Source organism: Poeciliopsis prolifica, unplaced genomic scaffold (assembly GCF_027474105.1).
Source record: "Poeciliopsis prolifica strain line A6 unplaced genomic scaffold, Auburn_PproV2 SCAFFOLD076, whole genome shotgun sequence".
Lineage (NCBI taxonomy): Eukaryota > Metazoa > Chordata > Actinopteri > Cyprinodontiformes > Poeciliidae > Poeciliopsis > Poeciliopsis prolifica.
The window spans coordinates 505,261-529,651 of record NW_026562451.1 but is presented as its reverse complement, the minus strand read 5'-3'; the positions used below and the strand labels follow the sequence as shown (position 1 = coordinate 529,651).

Sequence of the window (24,391 nt, the reverse complement as noted above, 5' to 3'; positions counted from 1 at the left end):
CATGAGATATAAATCATCCAAATGGTTACAGCAAGTCTTCTTGTGGTGTCTTTCTTAGAAGGGCCACTGTTATGTGAAGATATTAAAGCTTAAAGTGAAACAAATCTAGACTTTTCTTATATTTTTTGTTTAGTAATTGTGTGAAACTTGTTAGTTTGGAGTCTCTCAGTGTTTAGTGAAAACTGAAACGTCAATTACTGCTGCCTCCTGGTCTTGCTATTGATATTTTGCAGTCAGTTGAGCTTTTCTCACCAGCTGCCTGCTTAAAGGTCTGGTAGATAATCATTACTGACTTCATCTTTCTGCCAGATTTAGAAGGTATAGCCACCATCACTTTAATTTTGAACTTGTGAAACATGACTCCCTTGGAAGGTTCAGGAGTTTTACTTTCTTATTGGACCTCTTTCCTCATTTGTGCCAAGCCATGGTCTCTTCTCAGATTTTTTTTGTTGTTGTTGAAGATTCTCCAGACTTAGCCTTATCTCTGACATGCCATAAAACATCACTGAATATAAGAGACAGAGACCTTGATTGGTTGCATCAGATTTGCTAAAGTTTGGTCTGATGAAGAAGTATGTACAGGCAGTTGAATAATTTCATCCAAAAAATTGCCTTTTATGTTGAAAATTGTTCTCCTAAAAATGGTAGTCCAAAGTCCAAAGAAAAGCTTTTGCTGCCCTTTAGACATTTTTGAGAAATTCTTGTTTAAGACCTCTATGGCTACTTAGAAGCAAGATAGAGATTTGAAGACTTAAGATTCTTGAACAGCAAATTTTTACGACTAGGATGTTCTACATTTTTTTTGAAAATTTTTTTGCATCCAGCAACAAAACAGTTTGCCTGACTAAGGCATGCCACTGACTTATCACTCCCTCGATTATCTGGTCACTTTGGTGTTTTTGACACTGCAGCCTTCCAGTGAGGAGACCTGCCACCCTGCTGCTTTTGGTTTATCCTGAATTAACCTCACATTTAACTTTTCTCAGCATGTACACCCTCCCTGACCACCCCTCAAACTAATCACATTAGAGCCAGTCCAAGCTCATTTTGAGCTAAGCTGTATGTCTTTGTCAGGCCAGTTCAGGGACAAAAAAAAAATCTGTGCAAATGCATGCATCCTGTTTTATTAAAAGTCAAAACAAAAAAAAGGAATTGAGAAATGAGTTGGATGGCTCCTAATTCTTTAAACGAGGATCATAATGCTGTCTGCAGCGCATTATGAATCACTGTTTGTTGAGCCACAACGTGTAATGCTCCTAGCGGCTCACCAGTTAGCTCTCACAGCAAAGCTGTTAATGTCTAGTTATGTGATTAAAAGTATTTTGACATGCACCAGAAATGTTAAAATGCTATCACCCTGTTGTGGTATGTTGCTGCTGTTATGTTTTGCTGTTTTTTCTGCCTCCACCTCCTGGTTTCCTTTGATAGTAACTTGGGTCTTTATTTCATTCATAGTTCTAATGGCAAGTCTGTGTCATGGTCTGAATCAGGTCCCAGACACCCTCCGAAGGGGGGGAATGTGTGGCACAGACTGTCTGTGCATGTGAGGAAACAGGAAGCCGGCTCGAATCAGACAGCGGTCATCAGGCCCCTAACTAACACCCCCGACCCCCACAGTTGTGAGCCCTCCACCGGCAACCATGGCACAGACCCCCAACCTCCAGAGGACACGCCTGGCACCAAGCCTCCGTGCAATAAGGCGGAGGAAGACAACCAGAGGGATGCAGAGCGCCCCCTCTGGACTCCGACTTGCTCGGAACAGACGCAACAAGGACTGGAATTTGATTTAGATGAGCCGGCCTCTAATTTGCCCTCCGACTTCATACACCCCACCCACGAGTGCTTGCAGGGGGCGTTGTTGAACACGCAAAGCTCTCATGTCCCTGCACTAAAAAGCCGCTCTTCCTTTGAGCAAATTCCTGCCAATGAGCCTTTGAGCCTGATACCCTCTCAGTTTCCTTCAGACCCAAGACTGGGGGAGTTTGAGGACGAAGGGTCTGAGGATGAGGAGCTGGACCTCTTGCACAGCTACATTTATGACGCCAAGGAAGAGGGGGAGGGGGATGAAGGCGAAGGTGAGGATTTACCTCCAAATAAGACCATTCTGGAAGATTCTCTGGCTCTGTCTCCCCCCTCCCCCTTCAGAGACTCGCTGTGTTCAGGGGATTCGGCGAACGACTCCCCCATCATCGATTCCATGCTCGGTAGCTCGGTCTACGCCTCGAATATCCTCCAAAACTTTGCACACAGCTCCTCAACACTGTGAGAGCAGAACCGGTGAAGTCAATGGACATTTCTTTAGAAACATCCTCATTCACACAAACAACTTTTCAAATTTTTCATTAAGTGATTTGCTCGCTTGAGTTTATTTCTTTTATTCGTAGGTGAGTAAAAACAAAAAAAGAAAAAAAAAAGAAGTTTAAGGATAAATATATGAGGAATTATTTACTGTAAAAGCGCTTTTGGGAAAGGCTGTTATTGCACATGTTTTTTCAAATAAAATTACAAGGAAGAGTGCCAAAATCAATCAGAGGCTTGTGCTGTGAAGCAGGTTTATTGGCTTATTGAAGCAGCTTAGGCTTCCAGATAAGATTTCAACAGATGTGTGAATAAATCACAAGGACAGAGGTAACTGAAGAATGAGTCAGTGTGTCTTCTGTCTCTCTCTAAATTACTTTCACTGAGATGCTGTTCATGAAGTACATCCCACCAGAATTTATATTATCTATATGTATCACAAAGACTCAGTCATCCAAAGTTTTTGCTTAAATATTAAATAATCTTTAATTACATAATGTGATGTTGTAGATCTTAAGTGAGTGAAAGTGAACTTGGATATTTACAATACCTCATTACCTGGAGTGTATGATTTTAACTTGAATAGTATTTAGGGTAAAGTGTGTGGAATAATCATTTTCTTAATATTTCAACTTTGTCTCAGGTCTTGATAACAGCAAACACCTGCCCTGCAAACACTGGACATCCAACTTTTGAACATGTTAAGAGAGTATTAAACATTCTTTTATGCACATATTTAATTTCTCACTTTTCAGCTCCATGATCTTGCTGTTTAGATGAGTGGAACTCATTTGGTCTGGCTTCAGGTACCACCATCAAACCTTCATTGACCCAAATGAAGTCAATTCTTCAACAATTTGGAGTAAATATATGCAATTTGGACCTTTGCCCATTGTACATGGTACAATGGGCTGAAACAGTATCCCACAGTACACACACACACACACAAAACAGGGTGAACATTTTCCCTTTAACACTAACTTACTTGCATTTTATTTAAAACCAACTTACTTTAGACTTGTTTGCCTTTCTGTAGCAAATTCAGAAGCGCTTTCATGCTCAAACATGAATTAAAATTCCAACTATTTCAACTTCTGAGAATGAATTTTTCAATAGTTGAACTAAATGTTCAGTCCTCATCCAACATGATCAAAATAACTTTTGTTTACAGAGGACAAGACAAGTTTACTTACAATCATACACATGACAATTTGAATTATTTAGAGGAAAATAAAATAGTAGAGGCAAATAAAATTACAATAAAACTTAGGCTACATTTAAAGATTAAATGCTATGAGGATCACATAAAGTGCAAATGGAAAACGGGTAAATACCTAAGACTTGCTAAAAAAATTAATTGATAAACGACAAAATCGTCTATTTTCTTCTAACGTTCAGTTTTGCATGTGGGACATATTAAAATAATGCAATATACAATGATAAATTTGTACCTTAATGGTGTGGCATTGATATTGACAAGTTAATAAATATTTGTGTTGAACACACTGACCTTTATTTTCTGCTTCTTCATTGTCATTGATTCCCTGACATCAAATCTGTCAATCTTATAGGAAGGGTAGGCTGACCAAGAGTTAGTTGAGATAGTTGAGCTAAAACAAAAAACCTGCTTTGTAGTACTGGCCTCTTCTTTCAAGCCAAACGAACACTGGACATCATAATATATATATACATAGCTTTGCATACATAGCTTTGGTTTGATGGTGCAAACAAAAGGTCTGTAAGAAAAACAATTTTATTTTAAACATAGAGCTGTAAGGGTACATAAAAATCACAATTTGGTTCAACAACAGATGGGAGAACATCTTCAGTTTGTTGAGGGCAACAAAAGTTAAGTTTATATATATATATATATATATATATATATATATATATATATATATATATATATATATATATATACATATATATATATATAAAGTGTACCTGACTACAAGCTTCTTGCAAATTTTACATTTTCTATTTTTAATTTTCTAGGGGTTACTTTTCTGGGTTTTACTTTTCTGGGTTTGACTTGATTGGCATATGAGCTCAATTTTTGTTTTTTCCTTAAAATAATGCTGAAATTGGCTTTCCATTTGGTAGATTGATAATGCATACTTAACTGTTCCTTTGATAATTTAACAAATTTAAATCAGTTGAAACTTATTTATTTAAAAAAAAATGTACCGGGTTATTCAAGGTTTTTTTTTAGTTATTATTATTACTATTTTTTTATACATTTGAATGAAACAAACAAACTGGAGACATTGGAGTTTTAACTCCACGTTTCTCTAAAGTTGGAAAAAAAAAAGCAATTTAATAGCTTCTGAACTGTAAGACTACTTGGGAACCATGAACCTAATATTGTTCTTGTATTAAAATTAGTGGGAGAATCAGCATAACCTTTGGATAACCTTAGTTTCTACTAATGTAATATAAAGCTGATAGAGTCTGCTCGATGAAATGCTGATGAAGGCTTACTATCTTACAAATTTGTTTAAAAAAAATACAGTTGCAGACACATACCAAAAATGATAAATATGAATTAATCTGTTGCTATAAAAAGAGAAGTTTTATATCTTTGTTAGAATAAATGCGTCTCATTCTTGTCTGGATCAGATGAGTTAAGACATCTCAGCTGTGTTAAAGATATTCTTTTTTGGTTCATGTCACCTCAAATAGTTTTGTTTTGAGACCTAAGTGAGACTTTACAATAAAATATTAAGAAATGTGCCAAACATTAATAGTTAGTTACATACTAATTATTAAAAGGTCTCAAACACCAAATGACGGTACAAGCTGCCATTCAGTTGAAGGCTTGAGCTGTATGATATACATATTATGTGCCAATCCCTGTTTTTAACTCTTATATAAATTATCCAATGAAGGTGATTGTGTTATTGTAGATCATGGCATTGCTATTAATACAGTTTACACTAAATTTTAGACCTATAGGAATGAGTTTTAATGGCAAGAAAGGTGATAAAAAAAAAAGAAATGTTTTTTTCTTTTCATGCTGCGCTGGTATTTTTCCACGTTTTTCAAAGTTTTACTGTGTCATTGTATTTGAAACACAGTACAAGTTGTACAATCCCTCAAAGTTTGTAATACTGTTTAAGCCATCAATTGCTTTTTTTCTCACAGGTGGTATGTTTGTAATATGGATAAATGTTTATATATTTAGAATGTGAACAGAAAAAAAAAAAGGTTTATACATTTTGAAACTGTCTGCAGATGCTGTGTGTTTGAATTTTTGGTAACTTTTAAGCTAACTTGAGTTAACTGTATCCTCTTGCTTTCTGTAATGGGATTATACATGTTTCAGTTTTGCTTAAATCTTGCTATAAACTTAAGTAGTTCCATTAAGACTAGATTTCTTACCCTTACTTTTTTAAATCTTTAAGATGGAAAATAATTTTAAAGTTAAAGGACTACATGGTACACACTGTAGTGCAACTGTATTGTATTTCCAAATGCTTTTAGTCGAAAATAGTGTAAGTTGTTTAATGATTTAAGCTGGTGTGAAATATACGAGGTGCCACCTGTTTTAACACTGTTGAATCTAGAGTGAAATAGGCCTTCATGTTTTGAGTAAACTGGACATGAGCAATGCTGTAAAAATAAAAGTTATTTATATCTAGAAGTCTGGTCACTGCCCACAATTGCTTTCCAAATTGCTACAATTTGCACATTTTAATCTGTTTATGTATATTATATTTGAGCCATGTTTCCAACATTAAAGAAACAGGTGTTAAATGTAACTTATGAGATTACTACAGTAGTCTATTATTCTTGATTATGGCGGGATTTGTCCTCCATAAAAAGTCAACATAAGAAAAGAGCTGAGAAAACAAAAGCTTTGATTTTATTCGTGACTTGAGAAGTAGTTATCATATCCAAAAGCCATGAACTGGTAAACTCATATTTTCATTTGTGCACATGGCTCATAATAAATTTCCCAAAACTGATAATTCTGTATCAAATCACACAACCCTCATGAATAGTCCCTTGTTGACTTTACTGTAAATACAACAAGGCAGAGTACACTCAATTTGGGCAGAATTAACTTCTTAATACATCTTCCTTAAAACATACATCAAGGTTATGTTGTCGTTTTGTTACCAGGAACACAGAACTATGTGAACCTTTTATCATTTGTGCTTAAGGACAGAACAGAAAAACATCCATTATAGAGAAGAAATAAAGAAATTATTATAATATTAACTCATAAGTTAAAGCTGGAGAAACATTAAAACAATAAGATGTATTATTTCTAAATGTCTTTGTAAGAAGTTTTCAGTTTGCTCTAAAGCAATTTTTAAAAACACAAACGTATGAGTCATAGACTCATAACTGTCCTATAATGATGCTTATCGATTCAGGAAATAAAAATAACATTGAACTGAGGAGACGATTTAGCTTTAGTGACTGATTACCAGGGAGCAGAGAGCACAGAAAAGTGACTGATTATAATGAGCAGCAAAGGTTCATGGCACTCACTGCAGAAGCATGTCAAACTTACTCGACATTTCCGGGTCCTATGACTTATCAGGTGGTTACTGTGTGGCAGAGGGAGGAGAAGGAGGGCGGAGGAGGAGGAGGAGGAAAACGGAGTATTAGAAAGTAGTGGAAAAGGAGGGGCGGACTGGGGGACTCCCTGACCGACCCAGCTCTCTGACCTGCCCATTCTCCCCGGATCCCGTCAGCGCAGCTATATGACCGAGAAAGCAGAAGTTGCTTAAAGTTTCGCTAACAGCTTTCAGTCTCAGCATGGCCGGAGGCTCGGTGTCAGAGTGCAAGGAGTATCTCTTCAAAGTGCTGGTCATCGGGGAATTAGGAGTGGGGAAGACCAGCATCATCAAACGCTACGTCCACCAGCTTTTCTCCCAGCACTACAGGGCGACGATCGGGGTCGACTTCGCTCTGAAAGTCATCAACTGGGACAGCAAAACGCTGGTCCGTCTCCAGCTCTGGGACATAGCAGGTAAGATATTCATTACTTCTTATTCCCTAAATAGATCAGAACAGAATCTTCAAGGTTGGAGTTGATGCTGTTTGTTACGTTGTGCGGGTGAGAGTCAGGTGTCAGTGAGGTTTCCTCTGCTGCAGATAAGTGTGAAGGGATTCTTTGCGACTTGTTGACAGTTATGATGCAATGTGTCAGCGACGCTAAATCGGTCATGCAATGAGACAGGATAATAATAATAATCATAATCATAATGGTTTAATTCCGGTAGGCCGTGAGTTCAAAGACTCCAGATTGGAAACTCCCGCAGCCTTCATGCCTGCTCGTTGTGTTTTCCACTTTATGATCACAGCAGCTCATAATTATCAATGGAATGTAGGTCACGTTGTTATTACAGACTAAGCGCCGCCTCGAAAAGTTGGCCCCTTTCAGTCTTTGTTGTTTTTGTTTTTTTTAAATGTCTTTTGTTGGAATAAAACCAGGGTTCTCAAACTGTGGTACCCGCAAAACTAGCACCTGGGTTGTCTTGAGTGGTGATTCTTTTTAGCTAATTATCTGTAATGTAGAGAAAATGACACACACACACACACACACACAAAAAAAGTTATCTAATCACACTGGTCTGTGCTCATCAAAACAAAACAAACTGTAAATGTCCAAATTCATTTGCAGCATAAAATATAAACTATTTGTCTATAAAAGTTTGTGTGGGAGAAAGTTTGCTCTGTTAGTCTTTTTTTATTGTTAATGTCTTAAATTACTGCTATGCCACCTCATGACAAAGTCCAGGCATTGATTGGCTCCTTTAAACTGCCTGGTGGCTTAAAGGCCTATTTCCAGAGCAGCAGCTACTTTACACCATAATGTACTGTTTCTACACAAATAAAGTGAAATGAGTGAATGACCGCTGTATCTGTACAGGTATTATTAAAACAGAAGTAAATAAGTGAGTGGTAAAATGTTTGAGAACCATTGGAATGAACTGTTTATGGGCTTGCTTAAGGATATAGTCTCTTGTCTCTTTCCTGCTATGGCTTAGTATTTTGAAACACAGCAAAATTATCATTCCCCATGTATAGTCCCATGTTGACTTTTTATGTTGGTTTCAACTTAAATAATCTTCTTTATTTAATGCTGCCAGACTTGACCCACTTGCCAACTTGTTGCATTCCAGCAGCTTGAGTAGTCGAGCTGAAAGGAGCAGGGTAAATGCACGTTAACCCTTATGAAGTCAGCCAGGCAACTGATAATGCCACCTATTTTGTAATGCAAAAATTACAGCGTTATCACAACAGTAAGAAAGCGACATGCTTGAAAAGACTGATGAATGAGGAAGTGAGCAAAGACGGCATGAAACTTTCTATTCACTATGTGACTACTATGTAGTCAGGCTGGTGTTACCACAGTTCAGTCAGCATGAACAAAGGTGGTGCCTGTGTTGTTCCATGAAACCCTTTACTTTTCATTATGCTTGATATGATTGTATTTATCATTAACATATGTCTGACATCAAGGCTTTTGAAATTCCTTGGTTATAAACCCTCATGAGCGTGCTGGAAGTCATGAGGCCAATTCATGCTAATTATCATTGTGTGTGGAAGCTCATGTGGTACAGGACCTCTGAATGTGTACGTTTTTTTCAGTCACTTTGGAAAATTTCTGCAGACTTAACAGTTTTTGTTGTACCTTTTTTATTTTTAAATTTTGTAGTTTTATAAATTCTAAAAAAAACAGATGTTTGAGCCTTGGGAAAACAAATTTCTGTCTTTTAAGAAATAAGATATACTTTATAAATTTCATTGAAAAACCAAACATTCGATATACAGTCATTATAGATAAAGGGAATATAATTAAACTAGTGGTGCATGTTCATTTTTTGTATTTTAGAAGTATCAACATCGAGGTTCCCCCCAGAAAACTTGCTAAGCCCAGTGATCAGGGCGGTCCACCACCGGTCTTTTAACCTTGTATTAAAAGATGTTAAGTAGACAGGAAATGTAAAAATAAAACTGGGTAATTATATGTTAACATATGAAAACATCGCCAGTGAAACGTTCTTTAAACCCTCAACTAGTCTTTACAACAACAAACCAAAAGATACAAATGAATAGAAATTGTTTGCACTTCTGTTTAATCCAAATTAAGTCAGTGGATTCATAAGGCCCGCTCAGGGCTTCAGGGGCCCCATAACTGCTAATTTAGAGCCGGGTGCTGAAAATTCTTTGTCTACAAATAAATCCTCGAAGAGGTTAACTTAATCCACCTGCTGCAACACGCAGAGGCAAAGCGCCAGCGGTGTGATTGGTCTGGTTTTAAATGCATAAACAATAAACTTATCTTCTATGAACATATCTTTCAGGAATAAATTTGTTACACCAGTGAACCGTTCAGAGCTACAGAGACGCTTGCAATTTGGCTTCCCAAAAAAAGCAAATTTTTTTTTTTTTTTTTTAAAAACATAAACAAGAAAGGCTCAGCCTGGCGGTGGGGCTAGTAAAGCATGGCGGGCCACCAGGTCTATAATCCACTGCGGGAAACCCTGAACACATATATATGTCAAGGAATAAGTGAGATCAGAATTTGACTGTTATCCAACGAGTGAATGTTAAACTTTCATATTGTAGCTATAATTTAGGTGTGCTTCTGTCTTCAACAGTTGAATTTTAACCAAACTTGTTTGTAGAAGCTCTAAAAGTACAGTGATAAATCCGGTTCAACTTTTGAACACGGAGGCTTTTTGGAAAGATTTGCTCTGTTCAGATCAATCAAAGACGGATTTTTGACATTAGTAATAGAGGGCAGAGTTTGTTAATGACCTAAGGCTTCTTATGAAGGAACCATGCTAACTTCTTTTGCATGGTTGTGAAGATAATGCAGTTTTGCAGAGCTGTGGTGACTTAAGGTCTGGAGTGCTTGCTGTGATTAGTCCGTGAAAAAATTCTGCACTGAAACATTGCAGGATTACACTGACAGACTGCCTAAGCAACAATATAAACTGCAATTCAAGCAGTTTTTTAAAAAGCATTTTTTACTTATTTATTTAAATTACAGCCCAATTAAACATATGGCAGTATAATGCATGAAAAGTATCAAAATAAAAGTTTCCCTTTGTAGACAATGCATATAAAAGTCATACGCATCCCTTTTTAAGTGCAGGATTTTTTTTTCGTTTGACTTATATTCTGTATAATTCAATATGTCAGAAATGTATTAGAAGATAAATACAAAACCAAAAAAAATGCATTATTTTTGATTATGTATCACACAGTTTTCAGTTTGCTAAAACCCGAAAGCCTACATGTACCAAACAGTCAAGTTTTCAACTTGTCTCTTTTTGCTTCATTACTGATGGTCCTTCTTTTCAGTCTACAATGTTTGAATATGTAATGCTGTAGCCTTTTTGGACCTTTATCCTGACTGATACCTTTGTACTACAATATTCTTTTGATCTGTTGTACCTCCTACACATTCTAGGATTTTAGCTAAAGGATGGAAATGTGCAAATTGGTGAGAAGCTTGAACTCAGGAAGGCTTAAAATTGAGTTAAGTGATTTGCAACTGTTACATTTGGAACATGTTGTAGTTTATTAATATCACAAAAGACGTAGTTAAACAATTCAAAAAGGGCATTCAAGAAGGCATTTGGATTTTGCATAAATTGTTTTAAATTGTTTTTTCCAGTCATTCATTATGCTTCAAATGTTTTTCTCAACATCATATAAATTAGAGTTGAATCAGATATATCACAATTATGAAAGTAGTATTGGTGTTTGCAATGTAATAATCTCAATTGAGTTCTTAAATGCCGCTTTTGTTATTACGTTATATTTTCAGCATTCATATTCTGTATTCCAGCAATAAGAATGACAGTGTATATTGTGACTGTTCAGCAGCATGTTCGCAGTTACATATTTTTCCTGATATTGTGCAGCACAAAATCTTACAATAATCCTTAGGGTTAAGATATAAGATTCCTGGAGCTTTGCACTAAGCTCATGTGAGTGCTGGCATGATTCCAATAATGTGACTTATTGCCATTTTGGGTTAATTTCAAAACACGAGTCACATGAGGAGTTTTTTTTTATTATTATTATTATTTAGAGATGTGTTCGTCTTGACAACATCTCCTTCTTGAGCTTCACCGGTTAGATTTAAAATCTAAAACTTCTTTTTCAAAACAGTTTTTTATCCTTTGGAAAGAAAAAATATGCTCTGCCTCTAGACATATTCTGTTCTACCCCCTCCCTCAATCAAACAAACCTCATATGCTGAGACAGACCGGGACAGATGGTTATAAAGGCTTTCTTTCTATTGCTCATAGCTGTGACACAAAGGGGGCGAACGTTTGGGTGCTGGATAGGTCATCACAACAACTTGAGTTTCTGTCAGAAGCGGATTGGCAGTCCAGGCTGACGTTCAAACCCTCGCAGCTCAAGCTCAGTGAGTGTGCACTAAACATCAGGGTGGGACGGCTGCCTGTCACTGCAAATCAGGACCTAATCAGAAGATCTGTAAGAGAAAAGAAAAACCATGATACCTGATATATTGCATATATTGAGAGAGCACAGATTTTTACTCCCAACTAAAAAACTTGATGGTGTCCACATTTACAACAAAACTTGAGATAACTTAGAGAAAGTAATAAAAAAAAAACAGAATGTGGGTGTAAAACAGAGAGCTTAAGGTAAATTAGATGAGTCATTAATGAATGGCCTTTTGGTTATTTGGTCATGCAGAAAAAGAAGGAAGAAGTATTTATCTTGGAAACACAGAAAGCAGTTTCTGAGTTGTGTAGTTGTTGTTTTTTTTGGGTTTTTTTTTAACTGTGATTACAGTCCATGTAGAATGATAGTAATCAGGGGCTTTTATAAGAGGTAGGAAATCAGTATGAGGCTGGAGAGTATCCCAGCCCTTTTTCAAACACAATTGCTACTTTCGCTGGGATGTTTTTAGCTTGCAGACAGGATGTGATTACCACTATGCTATATTGTAAAAGGAGGATGCATCTTGTTGGGCAGAACAGGTAGATGATTGTAGGAATACATTTTTATGGTCATCACCTGAAACTTGGGTCATTACTGTGTTGAGCGTTCACCACTCACCTGATATCAGCTGACCTTTTCTTCACATCTCTTCAAACATTGTATACGACTGATCTGGACTCTATATATTCACTGTAAAGTTATAAAATTTTATAACTGTAACACTTTAACTCAGCGATCTTAAACAGAACCTCCCACAGATAACATATTCTGCATACAGGATATCCTTAATACTTAATTTGCACTCCTATTTTTATTTACTCAATGAAATATTTTTTAAGCTTGTTTTCTTAATGACCAAGAAATCTATGGCTAGATTTTTCAGGTTAAACATTTGGAGTACCATCTTAAAGAATTTTGGACACCATAACTGGAATATGCGATTTTACAAGCAGAGAAAACCCTGTAAGCAATTTTACAAAACTTTTAAGAGGATCAGTGAGCAGGAAGGGCTGTAAAAGTTTGACGGAAGTTGTGTCTGAGCTCCTGTGCTAAAATGAGGCTTTTAACCAATTACAAATTCTGTCAAATTGACAAGTAGAAGATATGTTAAATAAAAGTTGTATTTATAAATGGTATTGTTGTATTCTTTTACGATTAGACCCATGTAGACGCCCATATAAATCAACTCCTCTGATATCAGATTTTTTTATGGACATTGATGTATCGGAAAGTAGGGGGTAAGCATGCTAAACATGAGGAGATGAAGTAGAGTTTAAAGAACATCAAGTCCTGTCAATTATTAGACAAATGAATCAGCAAGTTGGTTGTACTGACAGTTTCACTTTCAGTTTTATGCATCTAGTATGCCGAGGTGAGCGATACTTGTAAAGTATAGACAGCAAAAGTAAAGCATGACAGAACAAATGTTTTCAGTGAATCATGGCTGTGACTATGTACCTGTGGTTCCCATGTAATTCACATGGTCAGCAATTTTTAACTTGTGATGATATTTTTTCAGCTGCATTTTTAATTTTGACCTAATGTAGTGCCAAAACATTATCTTCCTTTCCCATTGCGCCATCTGAAACTATTCAATTTAAAAGCATGTATTTGATAGTGTGATGGATGATTGTATTAGCATTAGCTGCAGGAATGAAAAATGGGAGCAGAAGGACTGAGCCTGAGGGTCACTTGGTGTCCTTTCTTTTTGAAAGTTGCACAGACTGTAAGGTATCTTCAAAAGGTTTTTCTAGTGAAGTCTATAAAATGACAACACTGGTGCCCCTTGGAGATAAAAAAAAAATCCCTGCTCTACTTTCGCTGCTTCCTGTGAACAAGTTACAGCTCAGATCAATTTGTAGATAAATAAATCAAAACGGCTGAAAACTGCTGAGATGTGCTGCATACACTAAAAGCCAATTGAGCAATAGATTAGATCAGACAGATGAGATGCCATTTCTTTCGACATGACTGTTCTTCTTTCCAAACCTCACTCTACTGTAGCCTTTGCTAACCTGAAGCACACCGTCCGCACTTAGCAGAAGAGCAGCTATAATTCTCTTGTCTCTGACAGAAAATGAGACCATTGTTGTGATTGGCTAAACGGTCCTTCAGTCAAACTGCTTACTCCGTGCATTTAGCATAAGTACGTCGGAACACCAGTTCAAGTTCCTGCTGTCGAAGATCACAATTGTATAAAATGAGAAAAGTTGGGGGATGAAACTATATTTCAGCAAAGGTCTTTATTGCCATCCTCATGCTGGAGACATTCTTGGAAGAAATAAACATCAATCCACACATTTTACAATCTGCTCAAATATTTTGGCAAACCTAAAAGTACTTAGAGTCAAACCTAAGGGTCACTTAGTCTTTAAATGCCTGGATTTTCTTTCAGGGATTACAAGGTGCTGGGGTTTCTGGGGTGAACAGTCAAAACTTTCCAGTGGAAAGGTGAATACCCAAAAACAGGATACAGACAGTTTAGACATGCAGATGAGCACTTTCTTTGCTGGGGATTTATTTCTTTTTTTTTTTTTTTTGCTCTCAGCCAACACAAGTTTCAGAAGGATGTGAGATTTTCATGTTCAGCAAATTCTCTAAGGGCACGGAGTATGCAATACTTCAATTTAAGTTAATTAAATTCTTTTGCAACATTGTCATAAGTGCATGACTTAACCAAATCCAAAATGTATGTTAAATCATACCGATGTACTTTTAATGTCTAACACGTTGTTAACCATAGTTTTAAAAGATGGAACAAACTCAGCAAAAAAAAAAAAAAAGGGTCTTTTGAGGGAAAGCTAAAGAAGTATAAATTATTATTTTTTTGTTGAGAGTCACCTATGAAATGTAATGCTTTTAGATTATCATAGCATGTTTTGAAAGTAATATCTATCATCTAGTTCTTGAGATTATTATATGTTCAGCCTTACATCCACTGTAGGTTTTCTGGTCTATTACAATTGCCATAAAGCTCTGATTGTGTTTATAGGCCATTTGCATATGCAATGCTTTTACATGTGGACTTTTGTTAAATGTCAAATCAGATGTTTTTCCTTATTAGCATTGAGAATCTTTGCACAATGTGTTGCTCGCTACAGTGGTTTTCACTATTTATCACAAAACAATTGTGAAATTCAGTTTAACTTAATGCACTTGTTGAATGAAAGGATCCAGGTTTTGAGTTTTTTTTATTAATCGATCACCAATTAGAAACAAAAATTTGGAAAGTGGGCCAATCACTTGATAAATGTTCTAAGAGGATTTATGGCAACACTGTGTTCCTCCAGTCTTCAGTTTGAATAACACTTGATTAAGATTGTCTACTTTTTTTGCAAACGCATGGCATTTTCTGAACACTAAACCATTAGACAAGATTCAGTTTTCAAATGTGTATTTCAAAACCAGTGACACAAAATAAGTACTTTAACTATGATGAAACTCATGTTTTTGCTAAACTGTAGCTTTCAATCAGGATTTTCTTTAAACATTGTCTCAGATTTACACTTTGTGACAATGTAAAAATAACCTACTATGATATTTGTATTTTTTTCTGATTAATGATTCATACTTAGCAACTATACAAACGGTCTGTGTTGCTCCACATCCCATAGATTTACTACACATAACTTTACTGATACATAGTTTGCAAACTAACTGGAAAAATGGCACAACTGTTAATTTTTCATCCATCCCCTCTAAGTCCATATTGCCACATTGTTGAAATATTTGCACACTATAAGATTAGGATGCCCATTGCAGATTGGTGCTACTTTTTGTAGTTTTTCTTGATATTGTGGATCAGATTTGTTGCAACTCTGACGCCTAATTCTTACTCTTAATACATCAGTTGCACTTACTTGAATGTAATGCATTCAGTTGAATGTAAAAGATGAAACGCAGCACTTGAAGTTATGGAATTTTTCCCTCAGTCTTTGCTAAGCGCTTAAGTAAGCTGCAGCTTTTCCTCACATGCTGCTCAGAGGAATTTTAACGTGTCGGTCATGTGTTCTTCACAGTCTCGCTATGGAATTCCTGCTGAAGACTACCTTAAAAACAGAGCTACTGTGTTGCTTTTCTTATTTTAGTGCTGTTGGGATGGGGGTGGAGGCTATGAGGAGGGTCACAGGCGGTTGGCTCCCTAACAGATGGAGGCTGCTGCCGCTGTTGCCGCTGCAACGTCTGGCTTGGACAGTTTCTATAGTAACCCACCCACAAGAGTGTGTATGACCATAGAGGAAGCAGAGGCTGCTGGGTCTGTAGATAATGATGAGACTGTGCTTTATTTCTGTTTCTCCCACGCAGCAAACACAGATTAACCAGTGGCTGTAACTTGGCCGTTTCATAAAGTAGTTGAGCAGGAGGTCTGACTGATGTGCATCTCACCAGGATGTCTAATTGTACTTGAGGTCATGCACCAGTTCTTGTAACTTTGGTAAACTGAGCTAAAAAAAAGTTCATCTTATGAAACTTGCTGATTTCCTTTAAATGTTTGCGTCTTAATGTGCAGCTTTGGAAATATGTTTTTCTTTAGTTTGCTGGCAGTTGCTTCATGTTGTGTATTGGACGCAGCAGCACACACCTCATGCTCCTCTGTGGGATCCGCTGAGTAAATACTCTATTGTTCATGTAGTTCAGTTTTTGCTGATTAGGTTAACCACCAGCATATGACACTCATTAATGTTTGCGGTGTAATTTTGTTTTCTCCTTATGTAACAAGATAAATCCTGTTGAGATATTCTCTTCCTTTGCTTGAAAATAATGACAGATGACAGATTAAATAAAGCAGAAAAGTATGAGCACCATTAGAAGAATTTTTGCTGATCAGATTATTTTTCTGCTTGATAGCTTGTTGTGGAAATCACAACATCATTGATGCAAAATTGAGAGTTGCTAAAATCTGTTTAGGGTTTACTGCATGTTATGGAGGAGACATAGCAAACACATAAAATAAGGATGAGACTAAAATGTAACTTTTTTGATGTCAAATATAAAAAACATATACTTTGTCCCCCTGTCAAATGTGGTGGCTGATTTGTGGTATGGGGATGTTTTCTGGAGCCACAGTGAAGCTAAATTCACTTAATCCGTGGCAAGGCTTGAAAATTGCCTATGACAGACACTTCCAATCTCGTCTCACTTGGCTCTGGTCGACTCACATCCCCAAAGATAGAATAGAGGGAGACTCTTATTAATGCTTTCACCATTCATGATGTTAAGGTGGCAAAATGTTTATAACATTTTAAACTTTTGAATGTGGCTGTACTTCCTTATTGTGCTTGCTATGCCTACTGCCTAAAGTTAGTTTGCTGAATTGAGATGTTCCCCAGAGTTCTCCTCCCCCAGTCCATCAACTAACAGTGATGATGCTGTGAGAAAATGTCAACCCATTCTGGCATAATTGTTGAATTTTACTCAGCAAGCCCATTAAACAGAGCAGAGGTTCACAGAGAATGATGAGGTCCTTTATTTTAGTCTTTATTCTGCCCTGGCCTGCTCAGTTCTGGACGTACGGTCTGTACAAGGCCTGGAAATAAAAGCCTTATTTTCAGTCCATCGGCTCTTTATCCCACTGTGTCGTGTCTCTGGTGAATTCACCTGGGGTTATATGAGCTAAAATTAGACTCTCAATTATGAGCAATTACCACTAGGCCTGTGGGCCCCACAGTGGATTCACTCTCTCTCGCAAACCTACACTGCAACACACCTCTCCAATTTTTTGCGAGCTTGGGAAGGCACCTATACTGCAAAGTGAAAGTGTGCTAGGAGGAACTCTGCTTACACTTCCTCAGTCCCTTTCTAAACCCATTTCCTTTTTGTGACAATATACTGGCTGTCTTTTCGTCAATACGCTAACTGTAAAGTCTTTATTCTTTAATTGGAGCAATAGAACAAAATGTTATGTTATGTACCAAATCATTGGAGTCCCTGTATGCATGGATTCAATCTAATCACTGCTGTGCTGCTTCTAGAAAGTGTTCAAGAGCTAAAAAAGAAAAAATTCTGCCATTTCTTTGGGGATATGTTAATGTGTCTTGATGTCTAGAAAATGAGCCATTTCCAAAACCTCCCAATTATTAAATAACAATTAAGAGGCACCGCCTTGTTATTACAAAAAAATCCACCATTGCAGTTTTGCAACTGTTTGCAGCCATTTTCATGCGAATGCAGCCTGAATATAAATGCTGAGTTGTAGCAAGCAGCAGGTTTTTTTGGGTTTAAAGGGAGAGATGGGTTTTAACTCATTTCACTCAGAAATTAGTTAAAAATTTATAAATAGAAAAACTTTGTTCATCCTCTAATGAAATATCATCATAAATTTTCCCACAGAATGTTGACAGAGAAGGATTTCATGAGAGAATGAAATTGCTGGTATGATTTATTGCATGTGGATTTGAATTTGGCTTAAGTTAGGGGTTCAATTTCATTTTACCTACTTTAAAAGAGAAGGACTGTGTCAATTCTCATTGATTTAGAGTTTAAAAAGAAGAGTGAACTATAATTCTGTGCTTATCTGTGTGTAGTCCTATAATATCTTTGTAATGACACCCACTCTTAAAAGGATCTGAAAAATATTTAAAATCTTGTATTATTCTAAATCTATAGCCCTCTTTCAAGATTTCAGCCACATATAAATATGTCATTCTTTCTTTCCATCCCTGTAGGGCAGGAGCGATTTGGAAACATGACGCGGGTGTACTACAAGGAAGCTGTCGGGGCATTTGTTGTGTTTGACGTGACGAGGGGCGCCACGTTTGAAGCCGTGTCTAAATGGAAGCATGACCTGGACAGCAAAGTGAAGTTGGCTAATGGCAATCCCATCCCCGCAGTCCTCCTCGCCAATAAATGTGACCAGAAGAAAGACAGTGTCAACAATTCAACACTAATGGACAATTTCTGCAAAGAGACAGGCTTCCTGGGCTGGTTTGAGACATCAGCTAAGGTGAGAAACAACCAATAACCCACATGTGGTGCCTTGAAAAAACACTTGTCACTTTATAAGCTTCTTCTGTTTTGCTTTTGTTTTTTGTCACGCTTACATTTTTCAGATCCTCAAACTGACTTCAATGTTCAACAAACATTTTTAAATTATATATAAGCAGCATACTTTTGAAATTATAAAATAGTTTTGGCATGGTTGTTTGTCCTGTCTGTCTCCATGTTGCCCTGCGACAGACTGGCGACGTGTCCAGGGTGACCCTGCCTCTCGCTCAAAACATTAGCTGGAGAGGCACAAGCACCTCCTGACCCCACTGGGGACAAGGGTATTAGAAAATGAATGGATGGAAATAGTTTTGGTTAACCAATTAGATCTTGCTCAGTTTTGTGAGTCAAAACTAAACACATTTAATCCCAGACCTGTACAATTAAGTAATCAGTTAAATAAAAAATATTTCTTACAATATAAAGTAAACTGAAAGGTCACAAACAGCAATAAATCACGCCCCAATCTTAAAAAAAAAAATCAAGAACAGTTGAGTACCAAAATTATTGACATCTATCCGTCTGGGAATGGCGACAAAACCAACAAACTGCAAAAGTTGGATTATCCACATTTACTCTGCAAAAGCAGAGTAAATTTACTGTTCCAGAAGAAAAATAGTAAATAAATTTACATAATGCTTTTCTAGTCATTCTACCAAATCAGAGACCGTGCATTAGAGCTTCATTCACCCAACATTTTTGTAATAAATGCAGTCTGATCTTGTGATCTAAAATAATTTAATTTGTAATACTGTATGTAATACAAATCGCTATAGTGTCTTTATGTTCAATCTTTTATGTGTTCTTTTCATATCATATTCAGTATTTCTATTTTAGTTGTGTCATTGTGTTTCTTCACTGTGAAACATTCTGAAGCAGCATCAAATTCCCAGTGTTGGAGTTGTTTTAATATCAGGACATGATGAAGAGAGATTATAGCTTCATCATGTAAGCTTTTTACATGACACAACAAGAGACAAAAGTCGTCACCGGACGTGTTGCCACCTTTCCTGAATGATTTCCTTACTGCCACTGACTGACAGGAAATCCTCCAAAGTTATCCTGTGGGGAAGCCTGGCCTCTTCTGCTCCTGTGGTTATTGTGAAAGTACAAAATGTTGAAATCTTTTTGGCGCTGAACTTTTCAACGGCTAGTGTTTGAAACAAGCAACCATGTTGGTTAAAATGTTTAAACCGGTCTAGTAAGCACAGACCACAATAAAAAAGATTTAATATGACAGATTGGTTTGAGATTGGCAAATGAAGGAAATGTCCTACTTTTTTTCCTCTCCTGCTGTCATAATTTACTGTTTTTTTTAATTTACTGTGGTCTTTGTAAAGTAGAATCTGGCAAACTGACGCTCTTGCTTCCATAGTTTCCATAGTTGTGCATAACTTAAAACAAAAACAGAGGGTTTTCTTGCACAGGGCATGGAGCTGTTCAACGTTTAGAGATTTTTGATTGTCACCAGATAGAAATCCTGACTAAAAGCACATGACTATCAGCTGGTACTTTGCCAGAAACTCGAATCACAGGCCAACAATGTCTGAGAATCAACAAGTCTTTACCTTATTCCACTCTTAACAATCAAGCACGAGTGATTTTTATTTTTTTCAGTGACTTTTTTTTTTTTCCAAGACCTGAAAGTCAGGCAGAAATAGAGGGAAACATGGTTATATTGTAATAAAGGCTTATTCTGGTTAATGGCTTTCTGCAGAGTAGCCTTAACCTCAATATGAAGGGAGATTTACAGTTCAAGAAGAAATCAATCACCACAAAAATTAATTAATTCACATGTGATCAGCTACACAGCCTCAAAAACCTGATGAAATACACCAACACAAATATATAATTGTGCAATTGAGTGAAAAAAATATTTTCTAATATTTTATGAATTCAATTCAGAACAAATTAGCTTGATGTTCAAATAAACTCTTTTATGGATACCCTAATGATTAGCAGTAACCTTAGTCTCAGTATAAACTCTCAGAGGTTTGTAAATGAACATTAGCAACTGAATCACATGATAATAAACAAAGAAACGAACAAGACACATCTCAGATAAAGTTTTGGAAATGTTTAAAGTGTAAATGCAGATGAATGTAAAACCTGGGGTAAGAAAGAAAACTTGTTAGACGGTCCCAAAGAGCCTGAGATGGATTGACCTTGCAGCAGGACAAAAGCAGTCAACATACAGTGAGGTGCAACGGAACAGTTTAATTCAAAACATGGTCATCTTTGAAGGGCTCAGTCAAAGTCCAGATCTGCATCCAAAATCTGTGGCGAGACTTCACTGATGTTCTCTATTCAGTCTTTCAGAGCTTGAAATATTTGAAAATAGGCAAAAAATTCTCTTTGTGCTCAACTTACTCAACTTATAGGTACTTCAAGAGGCAGCACTTTAACAAATTACTTTTGTTATTTCTTTGCGGGAAGGTATTGTTTGTTTAAATTATTTTATATTATCACTACTAACAGGTGTTTTGAACAACAGAGTTGTGCATTTCACAAAGAGAGTAGAAAAACTTCATCCATATTTCCTGTCATCTTACTGTTATTCTTTACTCACTGGCATTATCTGTCGTTCTAGGAAAACATCTGAAGTCAGGAAACTGGAAACACTCCCTTATATTTGAATAATAGCTACTGTTGCTTTTCCCTGTTAAGAGATGTGTTGATGGGTTTGGAATGAGTTGACTCTATTGATTTAATTAAGAAAAAACGTTTGCTGCTGGAGCTGTGTCATGTCAAGTGTGTGGGTGTGTGACGATTGCAAAGCTGTTTCCTTTCTGTTAGTGCAGTAATGTGCTGGTCACGTCTGTGTAAAGACCCACCCACAAAAACCTGGGATGGGAGTTCTCTTAATGGGAGCCAAATGTTCACAGAACAATGTGTTCTCAAGGCCATAAGCAATACAATAACATTGTCTTAGTGAAGTAAATCAATGTTTTTGGAGGATTTTTGAAATATGGGTCTGAAATATATAGCCTCATTACTAGAAAATCTGGGGACTAAATTTTTTTTTTTTAGAAGATAATAAAATTTAATCAACATAAAAAGTACTAGAATAATGTTATTGTTTATCTGAAAGGAATAAAAAAACATTGAATATTAATTTCATGCAAATAACATTTCATTGTATTCAGCAATTACTTTTGAAAAATAATTATCTCTCACTGCACAGTTATTTTGGCATACTTTTATCAGTTTTGCAATTCTTCATGAGGACAGATGTAAAATAATCCTTTTGTAATAGATCTATCTTTGTTTTTCCACTTACCGTAGATGTTGCCTTTCAATTACAGCACAAGCCAGGCACCAAGTGAACATAAACAACTGCAAAAGAAAAAACATTGTGTGCAGTTTTAGATGGCTCAAAACAATTAAAAACAGCCATCTGCTTGTTAGAATATTCTGATAGCTTAAACTGGCCTCTGACTGCCAGTTTAAGCTTTGTACTTTGTATTTTTTGTTGTTGTTGTTCACTCATTTTCCATCTTCAACACCCATTTTTGACCTAAGAGTTGACATTTTTTTCCCATCTAGTTCCATTTTGATCCCCAAAGCAAACTTCCCTATGCATCAGTGCCAATTTGATGCACAGGGAACTTATTGCCGTCCTATAAAAAGCACCTACAATAGTCTTTGTTCTCAGCAGCCACTACAGAAACCACTTACCATTGGTTCCACCTGCAAAAAAGCAACAGCAAACCAGTTCAAGGCACAACAGACAGTTGGTTGTAAATTTTTATCTGGTGCTTCAGTGCCTGTGTCCAACCCAAACTGTAAAAGTACAAAATGGTGGATGGAAGAAATGATCGGGAAGCTTACCACAGTTAAAAACGTGGTGTATTTCTACTTTTCAAGCAATTAAAATACTTGAAAATTTTCTGTTGGCTAAAAAAAACAAAACAAACAAACAAAAAAAAAACAGAGGACAATGTGAATTGTTCCAATACACAGTCTAAAGGCAAAACAGAACCAAGATTTCAGTTGGAAAGAACAAAACTTTTCTTTTGGTATAATTTGCATTGGCAGTCAATGTCTGTCAATTAAAGCTTTTGTCCAAAATGAAAATGTAGTTGCAAACAAATGTTGTTTCCATGGCTTGTGTAAATATATTTTGAACTTATTGTACTTCATTTTTGTCATTTCTTTTTATTGTACATATTCTTTAACATCATGTTATCATATCCCCATCTTACTGAACTATTTATTCTCTTGTGTTATTAGGACAACATCAACGTAGACGAGGCGGCTCGTTTCTTGGTAGAGAACATCCTGGCAAATGATAAAGGTTTGCCGAATGAGGAGAGCAACGGAGACCGGATCAAACTGGACCAGGAGACTGTAGCTGCTGAGAGCAAGTCAGGCTGCTGCTAACACTCAATCCACTCACATTAGCCATCCGCCTCCCTCTGGTGGGGTCCAGTGAGTTCACCCAGCCTGTGGCTCCAGCTCCCTGATGCAACCTTGGAGACAAATGTGATTTTTTTTTTGTCTCTTCAAAGCTTCAGGAACTTCTTACACTGATGCCCATTTGACCTGTGCATCCAAGATTCTCGTAACTCACTTTTATTTTCGATCTTGCCTCAAAGGTTTTCTACTGCATTTACTTTGCTTTTTTTTGTTGTTCTTTTAAAAATGCTTACAGTATGTACAGCTGATTTTCAAACTGTTGCCCTGACAACCTCTTACGTCTTGGACTAATACCACACAAGGAACAGGGTGGGGCTTGTGGTGCATTCACTGCAGAAAGTTGAGGAGCACAATTTGAGGAGTTGAGGAGAAACAATTTTTGACCCTGTGATTGTCACTTTAGTATGTTCTTAATCAATATCAGTCCATGTATGTCTTATTTTATCACCTCACATTTTCTGTGAAAGAAAAAGAAAAAAAAATAAAGATGCTGAAGCTTTTCTTCAGTGCCTGTAGATGGACATTGCATTTTATTGCACACAGAGTGAATTTTACCTGCTTTCTTCATTATTAGAGTCGTTCTGTAAAATTTGAAAATTGCTATTTGGCTTTTATTGCTGTCAAGCTGTATTGCATTTGTCCATTTATCTCTGATTAAGTATTGTGCCATAACATTGTTATTATTTTAACAACGGCATGGGTAACAATTTGTATTCTTCACATAGTACAATCAAAATTACGCTGCAGTATTTCACTAAAACGCAAACAAAAAAAAGAACAAAGCTATATTGATGGTTTTGCATGACTACAGAAGCAATTGCAGACCTTTGCTTAGCTATGTTTCTGCTAGTGCGGCTGTGTAAATTCCTGTGCTTTTAAAATGTTTTGTGTCGAATGTTGCATAACTGACTGTGCAGCAAAACCAGTCTCTGACAGAGGTCTCCAGGCTTTTGTACATGGCAATTTGTTGAAGTGTTGATTAAATGTAAATATTGTTTCAAACATGTTTACAGGTGAAAATACTTTAAATATGCAAAACCAAAATAGAATAAACATTTTATCAGATCCTTGTTGTCAAGTTGTGATTTAATGCCTGCTGCAGTGCTCTGGTGGTCGATGTCATCTCAGCTCCAGAAAGTCTCCAGGAAAAGGTATAAACAAAGTACTTTATGGGTGAAGTAAGATGAACATTGCTTCTTTTGTTGAGTTGTACGTCGAATGTTAACACAAAATATGTGTG

At 36.6% G+C, this 24,391-nt stretch overlaps 2 protein-coding genes across 4 annotated transcripts in view; both read left to right on the top strand.

Annotated features, from left to right (window-relative positions):
* Nucleotides 1-4,146, top strand: part of grm1a (glutamate receptor, metabotropic 1a) — a 34,919-nt gene extending 30,773 nt beyond the window's left edge. For 2 of the 3 annotated variants that reach the window (XM_055021440.1, XM_055021439.1), the window contains exon 9: nt 1,456-4,146. In XM_055021440.1, coding sequence (XP_054877415.1) covers nt 1,456-2,266 — 811 coding nt within the window. In that variant the 3' untranslated portion in view covers nt 2,267-4,146. The remainder of the gene's footprint in view (nt 1-1,455) is intronic. The other variant, XM_055021441.1, reaches the window with a different exon arrangement.
* Nucleotides 4,147-6,881: 2,735 nt separating this feature from the next.
* Nucleotides 6,882-24,216, top strand: rab32a (RAB32a, member RAS oncogene family). Its single transcript, XM_055021452.1, has 3 exons — nt 6,882-7,282; nt 18,414-18,691; nt 22,966-24,216. The coding sequence occupies exons 1-3, from the start codon at nt 7,069-7,071 to the stop codon at nt 23,113-23,115; spliced, it is 642 nt and encodes a 213-aa protein (XP_054877427.1). The 5' UTR covers nt 6,882-7,068; the 3' UTR covers nt 23,116-24,216.
* Nucleotides 24,217-24,391: the final 175 nt, after the last annotated feature.